The sequence below is a fragment of the Aedes albopictus genome, chromosome 3 (assembly GCF_035046485.1).
Source record: "Aedes albopictus strain Foshan chromosome 3, AalbF5, whole genome shotgun sequence".
NCBI classification, from domain to species: domain Eukaryota; kingdom Metazoa; phylum Arthropoda; class Insecta; order Diptera; family Culicidae; genus Aedes; species Aedes albopictus.
This window is the reverse complement of record NC_085138.1, coordinates 204,356,610-204,380,731: the sequence shown is the minus strand read 5'-3', so window position 1 is coordinate 204,380,731 and position 24,122 is coordinate 204,356,610. Positions and strand designations below refer to the sequence as shown.

The 24,122-nt window shown below is 42.8% G+C and overlaps 2 protein-coding genes across 7 annotated transcripts in view; both read left to right on the top strand.

Annotated features, from left to right (window-relative positions):
- The first annotated feature begins 2,994 nt into the window (after positions 1-2,994).
- LOC134290550 (uncharacterized) lies at positions 2,995-8,370 on the top strand. The gene has a single exon (XM_062857711.1). The coding sequence runs from the start codon at positions 2,995-2,997 to the stop codon at positions 8,368-8,370; it is 5,376 nt and encodes a 1,791-aa protein (XP_062713695.1).
- Positions 8,371-11,450: 3,080 nt separating this feature from the next.
- Positions 11,451-24,122, top strand: part of LOC109432845 (regulating synaptic membrane exocytosis protein 2-like) — a 48,243-nt gene continuing 35,571 nt past the window's right edge. For 2 of the 6 annotated variants that reach the window (XR_003894980.2, XM_029863357.2), the window contains exons 1-7: positions 11,451-11,868; positions 12,170-12,331; positions 22,381-22,486; positions 22,558-22,808; positions 22,864-23,345; positions 23,409-23,630; positions 23,688-23,902. Coding sequence is in view for 5 of the 6 variants with exons in the window: in XM_029863357.2 (XP_029719217.2) it covers positions 12,296-12,331; positions 22,381-22,486; positions 22,558-22,808; positions 22,864-23,345; positions 23,409-23,630; positions 23,688-23,902 (1,312 nt within the window). In the remaining variant the exon portion in view is untranslated. Of the gene's footprint in view, positions 11,869-12,065; positions 12,332-22,380; positions 22,487-22,557; positions 22,809-22,863; positions 23,346-23,408; positions 23,631-23,687; positions 23,903-24,122 lie in introns of all 6 variants that reach the window. The other 4 variants (XM_062858645.1, XM_029863358.2, XM_062858646.1 and 1 more) reach the window with 4 other exon arrangements.

The window sequence follows — 24,122 nt, the reverse complement described above, 5'->3', positions numbered from 1 at the left end:
GCTGCAGATCAAAAACGGTTTGACCTAGAACAAAATGTTGTAAGAAGCAAATGAAGCTTATTTATTGTGTTTTATAGGAAAAATATGAAAAAATCAGTTTTTATTTGTTCAAGATAAAATTTTGACCTGATTGTGAAATTCATGCCATTTTATTCTGCACAAACCAATGATCGTCAATATTTTCAAATTTCACAGCTTACGGGCTGATATTTCCACAATAAACAAAATTATACTGATCAAACATATGCACAAAACAAGTTACGACATTAAACTTTTGGCAAATATGGTTCACAAGACCATAATAAACTTATAGCCTTATTGGCCATTCACGCTATATTCAAAACATAATTTTACTCACACTATTTTTTTATGAAAAACTATTTCCTGAGATCGTTTTTTGGATCTACAATTCCCCAATTTAAGTGGCTCAACTTAATTCATATCGAAACCTGGATTATTTTTGGAATTATTATCAGTTTTCCCTCACAGTAGTCGATAATTAACAGTCATAAGGCTAACTCCTCATAATAAGCCTAAAATAAGATAGTTTTCATGAATGAAACACTGAAAACCATATAGATTATGGAACTCTAGATGTGATTCTATGATCACAAATAAAAAACTTCTGAGTAGATTCAGTTTTATTAAAAAAAAATCGTTAGATATTTCACGCCATCAAAACACATCCAATGAATTTCGTCAGCAATAGTCCATACAGCTTTCGAGCTACGATTAATTATATTGTTCTGCATCAAATAATTGATTTCTTGTATACCAATACTAATCTATAGTATCCTTCCCGTATGCGTATTTGCCGAACTAAAGCTTATGCGAAAACAACTTTTTTGACCCTAAATATCTATGCAAGTCTTTGATTTTCCATAAAACCTTTCAAAGGCTTACCATAGCTATATTGGAAATTTTAAAACACTCATGGAATATTTTACCTCCCTTAATCAACAATCATAATACCAGGAACTATTATATACTGTGTAATTGATGGGTTTGATAATTATATATTCCTACACAAACCTTGAATCTGACAATGATTGGTTTTTGCTCAATGTGTGCAGAAAAAACTGGCACTATTTACGAATTCAGATCAATAGTTCATCTAAAAATATAAAAACAGCAATTTTTATACTTTTCCTACAATCTACAATAGATAAGCTTCAATTGCTTCTAACAACACTTTTTTCCAAGTGACTCCGTTTTTGAGCGGCAGCCGGTTGAAAGTGTACCGATTCTAAAGTGCGCAGGCTTTACTCAGTGACAATTATCAGAACTAGCGTTTTTAGCCGGTATGGGCAACTAGATTTTCTGACATCATCTCCAAACAATAATCAAAAAATATCCCAAGTTACATTGTGCATTCTGAAAGTTATTTCAAGTTAAATACCAATTTTGTTATGATGAACCGATGTTGGTCATCTACAGCACTGGAATCATCTTCAAATAACTCTCTTTTTGAGCTTCCATTCGATGTTGTGGACAGAAAACTTATCAGTCGAACACCTTATGTTAATATACAGTATCTTATGTCGTCGCTAGTCGTCTTTTGCTCCTCTGTGTTCATCTCTTGTATCCCTATGAAGTCTGAATTATCCTTATGTCCACCGTATCATAACATAGTTTATATTACATTCAAATTACTAAAGTTTTCCATGTTTCTAGATCCTGACAAAAGAACAAGATTAAGTTTTAATTCAGATCACACCATTGTTTAAAGCAACATAACTCCTGCTCTTTTGCTTTTATTGTCATTAATATCGTCTAAGTAAGGTCGTAAGGCAAGGTCGGTTAGTTTGTTATTGTATTAGAAATTAAAACTAATACAGATCATTCATCAACTATGGTGTACTCATCCCTAACGGAATCTATAAAAATGAGAAATTAACTCATTTTAAAATAATGATTTTCTTCATAATCTTCTAATAGTAGTTAATTTGAATGTTAACATAAAAGCTTCAACTGTAAGCAAACTTGTTGTTGGGGCGTGATCGTAGTTCCTATATTATGTCATATAAACACCAATTGTAACACACCCTGTACACCACTACATTATACCCTAGCTCTAAGTAGATCGGAACTCTCTCTTACTAGCCTTCGGCTAGTGAACAATACAGAAGGCACTCGGCCTGTACCTATTATTTTGTCGATAGGATAGAATATCTCTATGTAGAATAATTATCTCAGTTGAAATATATCGCTCGTACAGAACACATCATCCGCGTTTATTGCCCATACCCTAAGTGTCGTTTCATACACACCGCGTGTTTTCGCCTACCACGTGTTCGAGTTTCAACGGTCTTTTCGGATCTTTGGGGAATCCGTGTTCCTACATATTTCTGGTCCTTCGAGCCGGATGCGCCGCGATTTATTTCGGACAATCGCGCGCAGTCCTAGTGTGTTTCGCGTTTCGCTGTTCCCAAAGTGACCTTTTCTTGCCGTTGAATCTCGATCTTTTCGCCGCGAGTGTGCCACGTTGTTGGCGGGTTGTGTTCTGCACAGTGAACCACCGAACGAGGGTGCCGAAGAGAGTGTCGCTGCTAATTTGCTTCAATTAAGTGCTTGCTGCTGTGTGTTATTAGTGCAACCGGATTAGTTCGGGAATTTCTTCGACCATCAACCGGCGCGGCGCGTGCCGCAAAAGTGAGGCTGCTTGGGTCGCCATTTTGCTGTGGGGACAAAAGCTGCTCCATCCTATTCACCGCCGGGTCTAACCAGACTTGACTTCGTCGAAGGTATTTCTAATTGGACCGCAAACGTGAGTACAACATTGCATGCAAGTTGGAGGCTAAGATCAAATAAAGTTGATATCGGACGTTGTTTTATTGGGCATTGACTGATTGATTCGCTGCGTTCTATCCGCAAGTCGATGTTTTCATCCCAGTCTAGTTGGTGGATTGTTGCATAGTGTGCTCTGGTTTGACGATTTGGCCGGTCAAGCAATTACAATTGATCACTTTCGAGCATTGCTGGTCGCTGTGGACAATGGCACCGGGATTGCGCGAGCTTCATCGTATGGAGCGTTTCTATACGAACACGTTGGCCAATGCGAAGCAATTTATGACTGATTATGACAGTGAGCAGCACAGCGGACAACTAGAGGGATGGAAACAGCGAGTTGATGGACTTTTCCAGAAGTTCGAAGCAAATCGTCTAGCTATCGAACTGTTAGAAGAAGATCAGGATGAGGATGCAAAAGGGGGTGATGATGACGCGAAGAGCGTCGCCGACGAGAAACACCGTGTTATCCATCAGCGGTTCGAGCTCGATTACGTTTTGGTTTCCAGTTTCATTGCTAACGAGATTCGGAAACTCGCGCTTGCTACCCCTTCTAACCCGCCTCCTCAAGTTGCTGGACAATCGCGCGTCAAGTTACCCGAAGTTAAACTTCCTACGTTTGATGGCACTATTTCGGAGTGGATCACTTTTCGCGATTCATTCAAATCCCTCATCGATTCTAACCAACAGCTCACCCCGTTTGACAAGTTCTCGTATCTCGTAGCCTCTCTAACTAAAGATGCAAAAAAGGTCGTTGAATCGATCGAACTTTCGGCTGCCAACTACCCGGTCGCTTGGCAGCTGTTGGAGAAGAGGTTTGAGAATAAGAAACTGATTCTCAAAACTTATCTCGATGCCCTTTTCGCTATTGACCCCATGAAAAGGGAAAGCTACGAGTCTCTGATGCGGTTGGTCGACGATTTTGAGCGGAATTTGAGCATGATCGACAAGATGGGAGTTCCAACGGGCGGTTGGAGTGTCCTCCTGGCTCACATGCTCTGCAGCCGTCTGGATCCGTCTACGCTGAAGCAATGGGAGTCACACTACCGGTCAACGGACGTTCCAGAGTACAAAGACATCATTGCCTTTCTTCAAGGTCATTTGTCAGTTTTGCAGTCATTACCACCGTCCAAGTCACATTCATCGGAGTCCAACAAACCAGACCAACAGCGTCCATCGAAGTCAAAGATCAACACCGTTCACGCCGTTACCAGTCCAGCGACCAGCTCTTGTCCATTTTGCTCGAAATCTTCGCACTCCCCATTCAAATGCGAGTTTTTCCAGGGTTTGGCCGTTTCTCAACGATTTGACCTTGTGAAGAAGAAAAACCTCTGCATCAATTGCTTCTCTCCTTCGCACATGCTTCGCAGTTGTTCGTCTAGCAGTTGCAGAGTCTGCAACCAGAAGCACCATACTATGCTCCACCAATCGCCCAATGATCGCTCCACAACTCCAAGCAAGCCAACTACTCCTCCCGTGTCTCGCTCAAGTCTGGTTCCACCGGAAAATCCACCCGCCTCGCCGAATCAGTCTGCCTCGCAATCGCAGCCAACGTTGTCGTCTTCGTTAGAAAATCCAAAACCATCGTCATCTGGTACCAGTCTCGTATCCACCACCGTCGTCGATGCCCCAAGAAGCGCTCCTGCCACCGTGCTGCTGCAAACAGCAATCGTCAAGGTGTTTTCAACGAATGGCCACATCCAGTGGGCCAGAGCCTTGTTGGATCCAGCGTCGCAGTTGAACCTCATCACCGAGAGTCTCGTTCAAAGGTCGAAGCTACATCGCTATCAGTGTCACCAGGAAATTGGAGGCGTAGGCAACTCCGCAATCGTGTCATCTCATGCCGTTCTCATCCAGATTGGATCTCACTGCACGGACTTTTCCGTTGAACAACGTTGTCACATCCTGAAGAAGATTACCAGAGACCTTCCCAGTAGGTCGCTTGATGCTTCAGCCTGGACACTACCATCGAACATAATCCTCGCAGATCCTAAGTTCCATGAACCGGGTCCCATTGATCTACTACTCGGTATGGAATTGTATTACGATTTGCTACTCGAAGGATTCACCAAGTTGGGTCCTGAGAAGCCGATTCTACAGAACACTGTTTTTGGTTGGGTTGCCTCGGGTAAGATCGGTTCCAGTCTACCTGATCGAACTCCAACGGTTGCCCATGTATGCAGCAAACAACCACTCGATGAGTTAATCTCACGTTTTTGGGAAATCGAGTCCTGCTGGTCTCCCAGTACGCAGTCTATAGAGGAAGCTGCTTGTGAAGACCATTTCGCTGCTCACACTTTTCGAGATGACTCGGGTCGGTTTGTGGTGACGCTTCCAAAGCAGCCGTCCGTTTTAGCCCAACTCGGCAGCTCAAAAGAGATTGCCACCAAAAGATTTCTCGCTCTCGAACGTCGCCACGACGACAACCCCAAACTAAAGGAAGCCTACACTGCCTTCATAGAAGAATACCACCAGCTGGGTCACATGAGGGAACTAGACTGCTCTGGAACTTCTTCGCCTGCAGCACTGTCGTACTACTTACCTCACCATGGAGTCGAGAAAGCAGACAGTACAACCACAAAACTGCGGGTCGTTTTCGACGCCTCATGTCGGACCGACAGCGGGGTCTCCTTGAATCAGGCGCTGATGGTGGGTGCTGTAGTTCAGGACGACCTCTTCGCCATACATCTTCGGTTTCGCATGCACAGGATCGCCATTATTGCAGACATCGAAAAGATGTATCGTCAGATACGCATCCATCCGTCGGACTATCCACTACAGCGCATACTGTGGCGTAGTTCGTCATCTGAACCGTTGCGCACTTTTGAGCTAGTGACGGTGACTTACGGTACCGCATCTGCTCCCTTTTTGGCCACCAGATGCCTGAAAGAGCTGTCCATACAAGGTGCTGACAATTATCCACACGCATCGCTAGTTTTGGGCAAGGATTTTTACGTGGACGATATGCTTACCGGGGTCGACAACGAAGAAGACGGAACAGAACTTAGCAGTCAACTCCAGGAATTGCTACAGTCAGCTGGTTTTAGTCTACGAAAGTGGGCGTCCAACTCCCCAGCTGTCCTCTCGAATATTCCGGCCAAAAATCGTGACGAACGGTCGGTGTTTGCTTTAGATTCGCTCTCGTCTCCGATTAAGACCCTCGGAATTCTGTGGAATCCTTCCACCGACACGTACAGCTACGCTGTTCCAGAATGGTCCAAAGAAGCTGTCATTACTCGTCGCGTCGTTGCATCCGACACTGCCAAACTATTCCTGCCTCTCGGACTGCTAGGTCCCGTCGTTGTACTTGCCAAGATATTCATTCAATATCTGTGGCAGACTACCGTGTCCTGGGACGAGCCTCTGACTCTAGAGCAACAGCAATATTGGTCCGAGTTTCGTGACAGCTTAGAGGACATCACATCGATTTCCATTCCTCGATGGGCAGCATTTGCTCATAATCCTGTTGTGGTAGAGTTGCATGGGTTCTGCGATGCTTCAGAGAAGGCATACGGGGCTTGTCTCTACATTCGAACGGTGTCAAGTGATGGCACCATTTCTGCCAGACTACTCGCCGCCAAATCGAAGGTGGCGCCTACAGGAAAATCGAAAAAGCAGACCACGCTCACCCTACCCAGATTGGAACTTTCGTCAGCGTTACTCCTGGCTCACCTGTACCACAAGGTCACCGAAAGTGTCGAATTGAAAACGAAGTCGTTCTTCTGGACGGATTCCATGATTGCTCTCTGTCAGATTCGCTCGCCACCAGCTCGTTGGAAAACCTTTGTAGCGAATCGCGTTTCAGAAATCCAACGCCTGACGGTCGGCGGAACATGGGCTCATGTACCCGGTGCTGAAAACCCCGCGGACATTATCTCGCGTGGTATGAGCCCCGCGCAACTGAAAGATACGCCAGCCTGGTGGAACGGATGCCAGTGGCTAAGTCAACCATCTCGTTTCTGGCCTCCCATCAACCGTCCTATCCCCGAGGATCTACCTTCTACCGAGCTCGAGGAACGCTCGGTCTCATTGCCAGTGCAAGCCACACAATCCAGCGAAATCTTCGAGTGTCGCTCATCGTTCTCCAGTCTAGTTCGGGTAGTTGCCTTTCTACACCGCTTCCGGCACAATTCTTCGCCGCGAAATCGAACTGCTCGAAAGGGCGGGCCTCTCAGCACCTTGGAGCTGAATAATGCTACCAAGACGCTCGTAAAGCTTGCTCAACAAGAAGCTTTTGGAGCAGACATTCTCGCAATTACCTCGAAAGGACAAGTTAGCTCCAATTCCGCCTTGAAAAGCCTCGCTCCCATTCTAGTTGATGGGATTCTTCGTGTTGGCGGTCGTTTACGTCACGCAGCTATTTCCGAGGACAGGAAACATCCTATGATCCTTCCAGCTCGCCATACACTTACAGAACGCATTCTGGTTCACTACCACCTGAAAAACCTTCACGCCGGCCCACAACTTTTGGTAGCCTGCGTGCGGGAGAAATATTGGCCTCTTCGAATCCGAAACTTGGCTCGGAAGGTTGTACATTCCTGCGTGAATTGCTTCCGCTGCAAACCCACCAATCTCGAACAGCTAATGGGGGACTTGCCCCCTGAGAGAGTGACACCAACTCTACCGTTTTTGAACACTGGTGTAGATCTGTGTGGGCCCTTCCAGTTTCGGAAGCTGCCTAGAGCCCCTCCTGTCAAATGCTACGTGGCTATTTTCGTTTGCCTTGTCACAAAGGCTGCCCACGTAGAACTTGTGTACGACCTTAGTACAGCTGCATTCCTGGCGGCGTTGCAACGTTTCGTCGCTCGCAGAGGGCGACCTGGGCTTATCCAGTGCGACAACGCCACAAATTTCAAGGGAGCAGCAAAGGAACTGGCACAACTACGCAAGCAGTTCTATGATCAGCAACATCAGGCAGAAGTAATCAGCACGTGCGCAGATGATGGCACCGAATTCAGGTTCATCCCGCCCCGCAGTCCCAATTTTGGGGGATTGTGGGAGGCGGCGGTGAAATCGTTTAAGAAGCATCTTCGGGCCACTATTGGAAATTCGGTGCTTTCTCAGGACGAGTTTGTGACCCTGCTAGCTCGCATCGAGGCTTGCCTGAATTCTAGGCCATTGACTGCGCTCTCGGCCGACCCTAACGACCTGGAGGTCTTGACTCCGGGACATTTTCTCGTTCATCGGCCTCTCACCGCGTTTCCTGAGCCCAACCTGTCCGAAGTACCGAGGAACCGCCTCGATCGGTGGCAGACAAATCAGGAACTACTCCGACGCGTTTGGAAGCGTTGGACCATCGACTATCTGTCAGGCCTCCATCCACGTACTAAGTGGACTCAACAGCGCAACAACATTGAGATCGGCACTTTGGTGTTGGTCAAGGAAGACAACCTCCCACCCTTGAAATGGAGGTACGGCCGTATCATCCGAGTCTGCCGCGGCACGGACAACAACATCCGTGTAGTCGTAGTGCGGACTGCCGATGGCGAGTATACCCGATCAATCTCGAAGATATGCGTTCTACCTGTACGCCAGCCTGCATTGAACGATGCCGGCTCAATCAACCCAAACTCAGAGGACTGAGTTTCGTCCATCGCATTGCTCCGGCATTGCGCAACGTGGAGGCCTTCGGGCCTCCGACCATGTAAGTTAGTTGTTTATTGAATTTTCAAAAAGTTTAAAGAATGTTTTGTCCTCCGACATGTCCGGGATCCCGATGGCTACTCCAACCCTGAGTACGCCCAACCCTGACGATTACCGATGTTCGGCCGGCCGGCGCCCGCATCCGCGATGCCAAGACGAGGAGACCGAACCATACGAAGATGATTGGCGAACCCCAGCAGCAGCAGAAGACATCGGTGGAGTTCATGGTTTTTCGGTTGAAAGTCGACCCTTTCAACGGGGGCCGGCATATGTTGGGGCGTGATCGTAGTTCCTATATTATGTCATATAAACACCAATTGTAACACACCCTGTACACCACTACATTATACCCTAGCTCTAAGTAGATCGGAACTCTCTCTTACTAGCCTTCGGCTAGTGAACAATACAGAAGGCACTCGGCCTGTACCTATTATTTTGTCGATAGGATAGAATATCTCTATGTAGAATAATTATCTCAGTTGAAATATATCGCTCGTACAGAACACATCATCCGCGTTTATTGCCCATACCCTAAGTGTCGTTTCATACACACCGCGTGTTTTCGCCTACCACGTGTTCGAGTTTCAACGGTCTTTTCGGATCTTTGGGGAATCCGTGTTCCTACACTTGTCTTATTTTTATAATGCCAACTACATTGAAAACATCAACGTATAGAACCTGTCACGATGTCAATCTAGTCAAGTAGTGAGCCATTTCTGTCGAATTTAGTCAAGTCGCGACGTTCCGGCATCAAAAATCCGTCTTACACGTGACCAGTGAATCTATTTGATGGTTAATCACACGTTGGAAACAGAATAGTTATGTTCTTACCTTAGGTGTTTTTTTATGATTTTTACTCACGATTCCTCTTCATTCGATTCCGCTGATTATGATGCATGGTGTTTTGCCTTCGGACGTGGTGATAGAAATACTCGGAGTATTTATTTTGCTCATGTAAAAGGAAGGGAAAAGAAAAGAAGGAAAGGAAAGGATATGATTAGTAGTTGTTATTCAGTACAATAGTTTGAGAGGCTGTGGTGATACACTGGATTCAGTTTCTATATGGCTGGTCGATTCGCAAGATGAAAATATAAAACAATCCAGTGTGTTCACTCAATGGCTATTCAGAATGGTTCCACGGACATGAATAGCAAATCATTAAATATTGTAACATATCGGATGTGTTTTTAAAATGGTTCGTTTATGTAATGTACCCTTTCCATAAAGTACAAAAACACGCGATCACGAGATAATGATTTACATCCCATCTTCAAGGGATCACTACAAGCTCAATGCATCATTCTAGCCCTTTAGAATATCAGTGTTGATGAAGCTGTTCAAATATTACGTAACATGCTTAGGAAAGATTAGATTTTAATTACACAAAATAAATAACATTACATAATCTTTCAACAACCTCTTACTTGTTCTCCCAAGAATCCTGCCTCGACCGAGTTGGCAGGACGCTGCCCAAACCCTCTCTGAACTGAAAGGCAGGGATCTTCTCTTGACTAAGGAGATTCTGCAAAAATAAATTTTAAATAAAAACTTTTACTTTAAATTTATTTTTGTGATTGTGTTTTCTACTGAAATCATTTTAGATCATTTATAAACGTACGCGTAGTACCGTCGCGAGTCGCTTCGTACATGGAACTACAAATCAACCCAAATGTAGGTTTTTTTGACGCAACCTTGCTTTTTCCTGGAATTACTCAAAAATGCTTCAAACGGCGATAGTCGTTGCTTGACCGCGGAAAAAAATCACTCTGTGGTAAATTACTTTCAATCATGTAGAGAATTGTAGATACTAATTTAGAAAAATAATACTTATCTAGATAAATTACAGCAGATCTAGATCAAAACCAATGAGGTAAAAGTGAAGTACTAACCAACGCAGAGAACTTTGCCGAAGACTGCAACCCTCTAGGATGCATAGCTAGAACTCCAAAAAGTCATGTAGAAAACTAAAACTTATCTAGATAAATTATAGCAAAAAAGGTCAAAACCACAGATGAAAAAGTGAAGTAACAACCAATCCAGAGAACTTTGCCGAAGACGCAATTCTATAGGATGCCTATCGAGGATTCTAGAAAATTATATAGAAAAATACAACTTATCTAGATCAATTACAGCAGATCTAGATCAAAACTGAAGACGTCAAGGTGAAGTACTAACCAATCCAAAGAACTTTGCCGAAGACTGCAACCTTCCAGAATGCATATCGAGTATTCTAGAGAGCCATATAAATAATTAAACTTATCTAGATCAGTTACAGCAGATCTTGATCAATATAGAATACGTGAAAGTGTAGAACCAATCAATATAAAACACTTTGCTGAAGACTCGAAACTTCTAGGATGCTTATCAAGAGCACTAGAATACTTGCCGGTCGGGAGCCGTGTTCATTTGTAGCTAGGGATGTTCAAGATAGCTACGCAAATAGTTTACTACCTCTATATCATGCCTTTTTGCCAAATATACCGATTTCTAGTTATTTTACGTGATGACTCTTAAAATTTGGAACGCTAATCAAAAATAGCGAGGTTTTTTTTAAAAATGTTCCTTACACGGTCTGGGGGAAAAATGAGCATCCCTAGAAACATATTGTTTACAGAACACAAAAATAGAAGAGTTGGGTAGAACATACCTAAACATTTTTTTTGAATCGGACCACAGACGGCTGAGAACGAGCTGCTCAAAGTAAAAGTTCCAACTTTTTTCTGATCACGGTATTCCGCGTGAGTTTTTTTTATCACGGTATTTGAAGTGTTAATTTTATTATGGAATCGGTAGTTTCCACAACAAATTTTATTTCAGTGTAGATATCTCCAGATATCGCAGATTGTTTGCATATAGATTGCATGCTGGACAATGCTTATGCTCCTAGGATGTTGCAACATCACCGCTTGTTGATTCTGTTTTGATGGCGCCAGGATATCGAATGCGCATGATTATAGCAAGGGACCTCTCTCCTTGCATCACGAAGAGACTGGGCCCAGGGTTGACGGAATAAATAGTCTGGAATTCATATCCCAGTCTGAGATGAGCTCTACAGGTATGCAGATAAAAAGCTGGAGGAGAAAAATCGTACCCGAAGTGTGGAGTCCATATTTTTTCAATGAAAAATTTTAGTTGAATTTCAGTAGGAATTTTCGATAATACTAGTGATCGGTACAAAGAAATTCATCCACGTTCGTTACATAAAAAAAATCGTTGGCATATTGCTTGTTGCGTTCCTAATCAGAACATATTTCTGCAATGAAAAAATCAATTATTTGCAGTTTTTGTGAAAACTTACCTTTGATACCAAGAGTGATTGTTTAGCTAATAATGAAATTTATCAAAAAATGTGAAAATATGTTGTTTAGTGCATAATTTAGTAGCAAAATCAACGGCCAAAATTTACACTAATAGGATTTGTGCGTCGATACACAACAGGTAGCCGATAACATCTCGTATAAGAAAATCAATATCGATTGTCGCAAAAACTGAAAATATGCCAAAAGTAACACGTTTGAACTCATATTAACATATGTTGCATTATTGGCAGGATTTTAATTGCAAAAAAATGAATTTATTTTACAAAACTTAACATTTTTGCGATTAATCGATATTTTTCACTACATCAAAACAAGTGCAATATTCTGTGTGAATCGTTGTGTGCGGGAGTACGGAAAAAGATGAGATAATTATCTCTTTCGGAGAAAAGCTGCTGAGAAAGATCGTGTTTTTGTTGCAGTTTAAAGCGAGAAACTACCTTGACAAACCAAGTGAATAGAACACGATTGTCATCGACGTGCAGACGTAATTAGTAAGGATTAGTTGCGTTGCTGCTTGGCTAAATTGAACGAACAACGTTTCCAAAATGTTGCCCACGAACGTTATGTCGTTTATGAAAAAGGTAAGCATTTTCCTATTTGTGTATTTTGTCTTATATGAACCATATGTTGTCAGTCAAACATTGAAATAAGTATGTATGATGTTTAATAAAAACACAATAAATGATAATATGTCCCACTTAATATTGGCGCAATATTGAGTGACCGTCATGGGTAATGATAAGAAGGTTATAGTTAAAACCATAAAAGAGAAAATGAGAGATATTTGTGTTGAGCTATAAAACAGGACATCAAACAAATATTTTCAAATAGGTTTATGAATTTGACATTCAACATATACTTTCACCAACATATAGGCTCGACTCGACATGTATGTAGTAATACATTATAGAATGCATTCCAGATATTAAAAAAATACACATGATCGGTTATAAAAATAAAATTAGGTCACTGGGTCTTATCTTAAGCATTGCGAGCTTCATTAAGGGAGCTTTTGGTCTCTTGAAGTGTTTTCGAGGTCAGTACTCTTGTTTGAGATGAATAAAAAACAGAGAGACTTTTGCTATTTCTTGTTTGACAGTATGGGCACTGAGAAATGTACTGATAGACAACTATTGTACTTCCACAGACAAACAGACTTAATACTATGATATTGTTACCAGTTTTATTTTTCTTTCGATTATAACTTGTGCATATTTTCCTAATTTTAATTTGCATTTATAGGGCTTTCTATCGTTTAGGAGGAATACAGCTCTACACTGAAAGACGGCTTGCGGTAATGACCAACATAAAAAATGTTTTCAAATTTACCATGGCAAAACGTGATCATCGACCAGCACACGCTTCTTGTATGCGTTTTGTTTTCTCCCATGTCAACCGGTTCGATAGCTGAGTGGTAGCGTAAGAGCCTGCACTGAGCCAACTCTTCCGATCACTGTTATATGTCAATCATATATTACTGCACTATTGGAATATCATATGAATCTAATCTAAGGTTGAAAATGGGAAGTGAGAGTTATATGCGACGCATGTGGTATGACTCTCAGGTCGCTATGATACTGTTATATGTCATGCATTTTGCTTCTATCATGCGGGCTGGGTGCGCAAATGTATATGCAACTCCAATAATATCCTTCACATTTTGAAAAAAAGTTTCTTCGGCTGGAGCGGGAATCGAACTCACAACGCCTAAATGACCGACGCCGCTAGCCGCACGACCACGAAGCTCAGTTACTGGAATTGCGGAATTCTGCAAAACGTGTTCCACTTTATCTGCCAATGTTGCTTTTTCACTCGGTCAAAGTTATATGCACAGCTGATGTATCGATCGTGTTATGTGCATATAACTCCGATATGCGCAAGTGTCATTTAGTTTCATTAGAAGGTTTTTCAATCGAAACTGTTTATAATATGATACGTATAACGATTCATTTGAAGTGAACGTGTCAGACTAGGGGTAAAATGTATGTGTAGCGTCTGATGAAATAGGCTCTTAGAATTATTTCAGTGTGGTGATCTCAAGGTTCTTTATTTATTTATTTATTTATTTATTTTATTATTAATTCATCTGACATAGTCTTAATGAATGTAGTAAATCTATTACTAATTAAATAAAATCCAGTCTTCGCAACCTAGTCACAAACTGCTTAGACGTTAACCCAAAGTCAAAAACTGATTCTACGGTGTTGAACATTCGGACCATAGCACTAATTAGTTGGTTGTATCCATACAGAGGACGATGAAATCCGGTTTGCATTAGACTTCGCTGTCTTAGCATCCTGCCAGGTACATGGAAGTCGAGCAGTGACAGGAGTCTTGGGCAGTCGATATCACTATTTAAGAGTTTTACAACGAATGCAGCCTGTTGAATTTTGCGTCTTCTGCCAAGAGTTTCCAGACCGAGCAAACGACATCTGTCGGGGTACGCCGGAAGATTCAAGGGATCACGCCACGGGAGACTCCTAAGCGCGAGTCGAACAAACCTTTTTTGCACTCGTTCAATCCTCAGATTCCATGTGACATCATGTGGGGCCCAAACAACCGAGGCATTCTCCAGGATCGGGCGTACGAGGGAGCAGTAGAGCGATTTCAGGCAATGTGGATCTGTGAAGTCTTTAGCAATCTTGAAAACAAAACCAAGTTGTCGATTTGCTTTCGAGATAATACTCGCATAATGAGATTGAAAGCTGAGCTGGCGATCTAGTATGATTCCAAGATCCGTCACTTCGTCCACCCTCTTTAGAATGGAGCCATTGATGTGGTAGTCGAACATTATCGGATCCTTAGAGCGGTAGAAAGTCATCACTTGGCATTTAGGTACGCTGATAACAAGCTTGTTCTCCTCGCACCATTGTGCAAACATGTTAAGCAAGGTTTGCAGACGAAGGCAGTCTTCCATGGATCGCACCACCATGTAGATCTTGAGATCGTCGGCGTAAACGAGCTTGCACTTGAAACCAAGTGTCGATGCTGCATCATTAAAGAAGATGACAAATAACAAGGGTCCCAAATTGCTGCCTCAACACCAGACGAGGCAACAAACGGCGCAGAAACGTACGCTCCGTGTTTGACACACAGCTTTCTGTCCGTCAGGTACGATGAAAACCACGCTAAGAGCCTATTCGAGATTCCCAGTCTAGACAACTTGCATATCAACACCTTGTGGTCAATTTTGTCGAACGCTGCCTTCAAGTCCGTGTAAAATACGTCTACTTGCATCCTTTCTTCCATAGCTGTCAGACAGGTAGTTGTCAAATCCAGGAGATTGGTGGCTACAGACCTACCGGGAATAAAGCCGTGTTGATCGCTCGAGATGTAGGCTTTCGAGGCGCGCATTAAGCGATCACTTACAATGATCTCGAATAGTTTCGAAGCGGTAGAGAGACTGGTAATCCCGCGATAGTTTTTCACATCCTTTTTGTCCCCACTTTTGTGCACAGGGAACATGTACTACGTTTTCCAAATCGTAGGGAACTCTCCTTGTTCGAATGACTGTCTAAAGATGAACGATAGCGGTTCCGCAACGGCACTAATGCAGCGACGAAACACCACGGCGGGAATGCCGTCTGGTCCAGGAGCGAATGAGTTTTTCAGCTTTTTTGAGGCCTCGACAATCATATCGGATGAAATTTCAAACGTGTCCAGATCTACCGCATCCGGAGTAACACGAGAAGCGGCACGTTCCGCCTGGTCGCCAGATGACGGCAATTGAAAGACTGAAGCAAAGTGCTTTGCAAAGAAATCACAAGCTTCCGACTCATTCACAGACTCTTGCCCATCATAATTAACGTTGGAAGGAACAGACGAACTTTTCCTTTTGCTATTCACAAATCTCCAGAAAGATTTTGGGTCTCGGCGTAAACCAAACTGCACCCTTAGAACGTGAGACTTATAGAGCTCCGCATTCATCTTCTTATAATCGATGCTCACCCGCTTGAAATTGCTTTTGGCACATGTTGTTTTATGGGACCGCAAATGGCGCTGCCATTAGTTGCGTTCACGCTTCAGCTTTCGAAGAAGGGGTGTACTCCAAGGTGGCGATAAGGGCTTCTTTTTCAGAGGAACATTTTCGTTCAACCATTGGCATATTGTATTACAGAAGTTGAAAACCATGTCATTGATGTCCGTACAATCATAGATGCAGTTCCAATCCAGATCTGACAAGAAAGCAGAGAGGCAGTCGAAATCGATTTTCGGATAGTTGAGCGCTCCATTACTTGTCAACGGTAAAAAGCGCGTGCTTTCGGTTGCAATATTGATACGGATGTTGAGCGGGGGATGGTGAGTGTCAATAGGAAGCAAAGACTCCTCAGAAGCATCAACGGAAACACGACTCACATCAGACGCGAAAACCAGATCTAGCGTGCGGCCTAAATGGTTCAGCTGTGTATTTGTTTGAATCAAGTTCAAGAAGTCCATGCCGTCGACTAACGATGTGCCCGCTGGAGTCAATTGGGATGAACTGACAAATCGTATGGTTCCACTATCATCTTTCGCCCATGCAATATGTGGTTGATTATAATCTCCGCACACGATGACGATGTCGCCAGGGGAAGCGTAGTCACAAATTTCACGAACTGTTGCGATGTGCTCCTCAAGCAAATCGGCAACACGGCTTTTATCCGGTGGTATGTAGACGTTGCACATCAGGAATCGGGTACCACGAACGTTCGCGGAAACACACACCTGCTCCAATCGTCGCCCGTTGTTCGAAACAAAGCCAGAGCTGCTGTGGCGTTCGGATACAGCAATGAGAACACCACCAAAGCAATGTTTGTCGCTGTTTGAAGGACCACGGTAACAACGGTAAACGTTGAAAGATTGTCCAAAAGCTTGCGTAGAATGTATGCTGTCGTCCAGTCCTGTCTCCGTCATCATGATAACGTCGAAATCGCAGTCGAAGCTCGTCAAATAGAGATCATCCAGCTTGGTTCTCAATCCTCTCACGTTCTGGTAATAAATCCAGACGTCATCGTCTGGAGAGACATCGGGGGAAGCATGCTGCAACACAGGGCTATTGAGTGTGAGATCGAAAGGAATACTATGACAATACTCGCCTGTGATGGGAGCCCGTGGGCTCCCACCGTCCAAAGAAGAGCGCGTAGAAATGTTTACTGTTCCATGGCAGCTTCCGACGTTGCAGATGTTGGCGTCAGAGCTACGACCGAAGGTTTCCGAAATTTTTGAGCATTAAACTCCTCAAACTCTCGGAACAGGATTCCTTTCGGCCAGGTTGATGGGTCCAGTGCGTTTGATTTCAAGGCTGGGTCAAGCCCAGCCTTGAAGGAAATGGAGCTCATGTTGCTGACGTCAGCTCCCTTAGCCACCAGTTTCACAACATCGGGGTCCTCGTTTAACTCTAGGTTTGCACGTACCATAGCAGAAATTTCTTCGTTTGTCACGCTGGGGCGAATACGGGATAAATAGAGCCAAAATTTGCTCACAGGTAGGAACGGATACAACGTTTATTCCCATACCTGCTTTGAGCCAGACCGACATTCAGGTATCTGTGAAGAGTCCGGTCCACGGGGCCGCTTCGCAGCACGAACGGGTAGATCGATTGAGGGCCAACGTTTGACTGCCGGAGATTGGACGGAGCGAATAGATTTCGAGGCCAACTGTTTAATTTCAGTTTGCAAATTCGTGATAGCCTCCGTGAGCGACACCAATGGGGATTTTTCGTCGGCAGTTTTCGAGATAGAGTGCAGTTGAGAATTTTCGAAGCGCTCCCCGCATTTATCACACATCCAATACAAATTTTTGCGGTGGGCAGGGAAATAATTCATCAGGGCTCTGGTGACTCCAGCACACATCATATGGAACGAGCACTTGCAATATCCACGGCATGTAACGAAGTCGGTGCCGGTTATCGCTTGGCAGCACTTGGCGCAATTCTTTTCTGCATTCATCGTCGCAACGAAATGTAAACACAGCACACGTAGGGACGCACAGCAGCAGCGCACAATAGCAGCAAATTCAGTCGAATTGTATTTCGATTTATTAAGCGACATTCGGCATGTACGGTACTGATTGCAGCTTATCCACAAACAACGGACTATTATTCAATATATGGTCCGGTAATTAAAAGTTATAACGAGATACAAATGCTTAAAAACAGTTAAAAATCAACGAACGGAAAATATAGCAAAGCTTAACACGGCAGGGTTGCCATTGGTTGGAATTCGGTTGCCAACAGAAACTTTAAAATCTTCAAAACTTAATTGAAAATCGGGTCCATGGTATTTAAAATTGAAAACATTTACCTGTTGAATTGAAACGAAACTCAGGCTGCACTTATTTACTGGCGTTGTGTAATTAAATAGACCCTCAGAATAGTAATTTCAACCGCAAGCCGTCTTTCAGTGTAACAACCGAAGTGGTTGCATACTTTTAAGAAATTTCTGGCGATAAATAACTGTTAGACAGGCTAGACATATGCTGCGAACTGAAAGGCGAACTGCCAAATAAAACACAATTCCAGGCTAACTGATAGAACAAATATGAAACCTCGTCATCCTGTGAACGGAAATTGTTATCCCTTTTGGATAATAGGGAATATTGTTTAGTATTATATTGTATCAAATTTATGTTTTAAGTAGTGTCAATTTGTGACGTCGTGTCTTATTTTTTTTGCGGCTGGGCACCAAGCGAAAAATAAAATAAAGCCTTTGTAAGGATCCATATAATTTACGTAACAACATTTCCTAACGGTTTAATTCAAAATTAATTTGATAATTGGCCAACAGCCCACTCGTGGCACTCGTTTTTTTTCGTGCTTGACGTTTGCCCACTACCGCCACCTAGTTGATAGTTGGCCAATTTCAGTTCTTTTAGCATTGGGTGATCATGATTCTACGACTATGATTTCAATCAAAAAATGTTCGAAGTGCTACGTCTGGTTGTCTGTGGTGCTTCCTTATGCCGTTTATGCCGTCAATAATTTGATGATAAAAAATGTGATGATTCTGATTTCTTTATTTACTAACACGAAACTAGATACTTTTCATAAACGAAAGTTCCATTAAGCTGAGCATGAAGAAGCTCAGTTTTACGGCCACAGTCAATGGAGACATGGAACAGCTCCGGAGCTTGGAAGTAAAAAAGTGCCAATGTGCCAATGGGTTTTGAATTTTTTTTTTCCATTAAACTCGTGCTTTCGATGATTACATTCATTATTTTTATTTTTTTGTTTATTTACTACTATTTATTGCGTAACTTAAGGCCATTGCACACTTAAAATAAAGTACCTTATTCAGCTGTTCTATTTTCGGTAAAAGTTCAGATTACCGAATGTTCAGCAACATATTACCTAAGTTCGTCAAAAAAATACCGAACGTTCGGTAAACTCTACTGAAACATCGGTAATGTTTACCGAACGTTCGGTAAAGATTAGCCGAACTTCGGTAAAACTGTGCTGAACTTCGGTAATCCAAACTTTTACCGAAAATAGAACAGCCGAACAAGTGACTCTGAAATAAGTGTGTGCCTTTTAATATGTTACATTAAAAATACATTGCTGGTAGATAGTTAAGCACGATTTGTAAATAATGAATTGTACAAATATTGTCGTCACGGTTGAAACCCGAAGTTTCCTCACACGCGACAATAAAGTTTTCTCCAAAAACAAACGTTAAACCTAACGTCGGACGTAGTGCGCTGCGCAGTGGATACCCTCTAGCCTATCCTCGACCATAACCACTGCCTTATCCTTTACCGTACCCTCCATTCCACAGTGGTCCATAAACCAGATTTACGAGGAAAGATGCATGTTGCTACGTCATTCCGTTCAAAAGATATTGATGATTTTCTAGAAAAAATAGGCACTGAAGTATTTTTTACTTGAGTTACAAAAATAACACCGCTCTAATTTTTTGATATGTTTTATAACAATACTTCTTCTTTTGAAAGCTGGGAAAAGATATTTTTTATCTTTGCCCCAACCCGTAATATCGCCTTTTGAATAAACTACGATTTTTAAAGAAAAACACTCATAACTTTTAAACCAAAAGAGATAACGATCGTCTCAGCGCACAAAATAACGCGTTTTCAAATGCTCTACAAATGTTTCTTGGGTGACTTTGATGAGAAATTGAAACTGATAAGGTTAAAGCCAGAAAACCTGTTTTTCTTGAATCACCCTAAGCTTATTCAGAAATATATCTCTAGATCGGTCAATTTTGAAGCTACAAAAAAACTGTCTTCGGCAAACTTGCTCAAAATTAATATGGACCACCCTGTGAAAATATGGACCACCCTAATTTTCATGTAGATTGGAAAGAGGGCCTTATTATTAGCAACAACTGTGTAGAAGACCATATTTGTCTAAAAAATCATTTGAAGGCGCTGCATGCATCTTTCCTCGTAAATCTGGTTCGTGGACCATTGTGCATTCTAACCCTTCACCATACTCTCTATATTGTGCTTAATCGTACAGTTTACCCTACACTCTTCCCTATTGTCTACCCTACCCACTACACAAACCTTGAACTTAGATTTCAAAATGGTGTTGGATATTCATTTTTGAATTCTACTCGTGAAGCCCGATCCACAGACAAACAGACGTATCATTTGGAACAACATGCGATAAAAATCATCGTCACGAAAACATAATCGCCCAATGCTAATTGCGCTGTGGTTCGCAAATTTACTGAGTACATGGCGGTAATGAGCAAACTTCAAACAGGAGCAAAAACCATGCGAGCGCCATGAGCGAGCGATTTGCGAACTACAGAATATTTGAATAATCCGTTAAAAAGGGAAACGATGGGAAATGAGTAGAGTGAGACGTCTATTAACCATTGTCAAGATTCCAGGGAAATATTTTGTTTTCGCATTGGAAATGAAACACATATATCGTGACAATATGTAATCTTTGCAGCATCGTTTACACACTTAATTTATTTCGCTGAATCTCGGCAATTTTTCTCGCTTTTTACCGAGATTGGCACCGCCGAGCACTCAGCAAACTTGTTTTTCAACGGGATCTCAGCAATCGTGTTGTATGTTTGCTGAGACTCAGGAAATGTTTTGCCGAAATTCAGCTAACAAACGTAATTTTTAACCGAGATTCAGTTCAAATATTTGCTGAGCCACGGCGGTGCCGGCGTTTGCCGAGCTCATCTTAGTGTGTACGCCACCTAGTGAACCAGTAACAAACTATATTGGCCACTATGAGCAAGGTATGAATGTGGAGAACATCTTCTCTGAAGAAATCATTCTGAAATTTTGCAGTATTCTGGGGTTATTCACGTGAAACGGACTGTTCTATTTATAGGACGCTGGGCGTTCGGGCATCTGTCCTATAAGTGGACGCTGGGCGGATATGGGTTAAGTTGGGAAAAAGCTGCCTAAAAAAGAGCTATCCTTCAGATATGTGCTTATGAAAATTCGAGGTGTGGCTTCGTTATATATTCACCTTTATTCTTGAAAATTACCCGTTTTTAGTCAGTATAGTAGGATGCAGTTGTGTGATTTTATAAGCCTAAGACCGGTGCTTTCGAATGCTGTATGATTTACTTTGCGAAAACTTGCGATAGATTTCGTGGTTTTCATATGAGTAAAAGGTTTTGGCTGGCATTTGTTCAGCCACGCACTACTGTGCACCGCCAGGAAACTGTTGGAACGGATCACTCTGTCGAGGCTGATGACCTATACTGAGAAACCTGATAACTCTGGCCTCTCGGATAACCAGTTCGGCTTCCGGAAGGGTCGATCGACGATGGGCGCTATTGGGGCTGTAACCAAAATGGTCGAGATAGCGCTCCAAGAGAAGCGATCGGGAATCCGTTATTGCGCGTCACGCTGCACGTAAAGAATGTGATCAACAGCGAGTGCGCCATACACCTCTTAGGAGTCCCGGTTAGCGTATGTCGGATACTGGAGAGCTACTTGAAGAATAGGGTGCTAATCTATGACACCGAGAAAGGCAAGAGGAGCTACGTGGGGTACCTCAGGGCTCAATCCTGGGCCCAGTATTATGGAACGCGGCGTTAATGGCGTATTGAGGCTCAAACTTTCACCTGACGTAAAACTGGTCTGCTTTGCCCAGGGTAATCGTAGTATACGACGAGTCGATATCAGTGGAACTAACAGCAACGCACGCAATTGGCATAGTGGAGGACTGGATGGGATCGAAACAGTTGGCTCTCGCGAACCACAAAACAGAGGTGGGGGTGGTAAACAACCCCAAGTCTGAAGAACGGGCAGTGATCACCACAGGTGGATGTACGATCAACTCATACGCAAAACGAGTATTGTGGCATATTAGTCCTGTTCAATGAAGTAGGTTGAACATTGTTGAAGTTGCCGCATCCTGCTCTTACCTATTCGTCAACAAACGGGAAACATCAGGATGCAGCAACTTCAACCTACTTCATTGAACAAGACTATTGATATCATAAATGTGATGTTTCGAAAATGAATGTATAGACTATTGATTCCCTTATTCAGTATGTGGATTCCATTTTCATCCTACTAAAACCAAAGAATTCGCTATTCATAATCGCTTATTTTCGAATAGGATAATTTTGGGAGCGTGGGATTACTTATGGCACTCGTACCCTATGTATTCTATTTCTAAAGCCAATTCTTCCTTTAATATCACCCTTCACAGATGGTTGCACCCGAGGAGGTTCCACAAAGCAACATGGAAAGCACTGGAACATTCGGGAAGCTAAAACAAACACTATCATCATCACTTCTCACAGCTCAAGATAGAGGTGATGTGTACCAAATATGCTTTAATGTGTTTTAATGCAAACAATCGACATAATTTCTTCTTCTAATACAGTGAACAAAATGTCTCCAAGACCATCCTTAATTCCTGATACAGAAAACAGCGTCCAATCGGAACCTACGACAAGCACACAACAGTCCAGCAGAGCAGCGGAAACGCCTAAACCGATAGGACGATCTGGTTCATGTCGTATTTGTTTGAAGGCATTCAAGCCTAATGAGTTCAGCAAAACATGCGTAGAATGCGACCAGAAGGTGTGCGAGGATTGCGCTAGCTATAGCAAACTGGATGAATGTGAATTTATGGTAGGTTTCCATAGAATACAAATGAAGGTTATGAACAAATTTTTTTTTCTTTTAGGAAACATGGCGTTGCAGCGTTTGTCGTAGAAAAATGGCTTCTAGAGTGTTCATTCCACAAGAATCAACGGATTCTGTGTTAGAGATTCCTGTATTGGAAACTCTACAACGGCGTCATTCAGATGTCAAGCTCGGCTCTACGCAATGCTTAGGTGTGGACAATGGTTCAGCCCTGGTCCCACCTAGAAGCCCAGAGTTGAGGCGTCATTCGGATGTATCGCCTGCGTCCCTCAAAGAACTAGAAAAACTAAAAGGTGCGAAAGCATCTGACACAGAATGGAGGAAGGGTCACAGTGCAGCACCAAGCAGATCATCTAGTCCTCCACGCCGAATGGAGTTGGAGACGGCTACTTCTCGAATAGCTTCGAGGCGGCCGTCAATGCGGATGACTAGGCAACGTAGCTACGATGACGACATAAAATCTAACACTGAATCGAAAGTTATGGAACCTAGTCTAGGATTACCAGCTCCCATGCCTCGAAGGTTCTACCAATCGGCGTTATTAACTTGTTTGATTTGAATAACACTATTTTATTCACATATCAGAAAATCAGCCTACGACGTTTATGCCCCTGGAGTTTTAGCGAGCGCTTTGCAAGCTGCATCCCTGAAGGAACCTGACGCTCCTGGATCCAGAAGACCATCGTTCAAGATGCCCGTTAATGATAATAGTTTAGAGCATGAAGACATGCCCAGTCCTGATCATATTATTCAATCCGCTTTAACTGTAGACGAGGAGCGCAGAAATAAACGACGAGGATCGCAACTGTAAGATAATACCTGCATAATTGATGAATGTACATTCTAAGCTCCAAACTTTTCCAGACCGGACATTTCAGCATTGCGGAATGCTCAAAATGCCGGAAATCTTCCGGTTTATCAGATCCCAGCACTTGAAGATTTGGAAGCTCCTAGGCGGCAGACGTCTCTCGACGGTGAAGCTATCAAAATTGTGATTCATGATGTTGATTCGGGACCTCTCTGTGCTTCTAAGAGGCGGGTTGTTTTACAGAAGGATCCAGCGGACAAAGCACATAGAAGTAAGTATCTGTTATGAAGGTAGTTCTTCCTGACCAGTTATGGATTTGCAATTGTTTAACTTGCGATTTTCGACTGTGGAGATTACTTTGAACGAACTTTGGTCTGGCGTGCAGTCTTTAATAAATTGGCCTAGGATTTTTTTTTCTTGGCTCCAAAGTTTCGATCCCAATTTGGATCTCTATCAAGCATCTATTCTTATTTGTTTGACAGACAGAAACA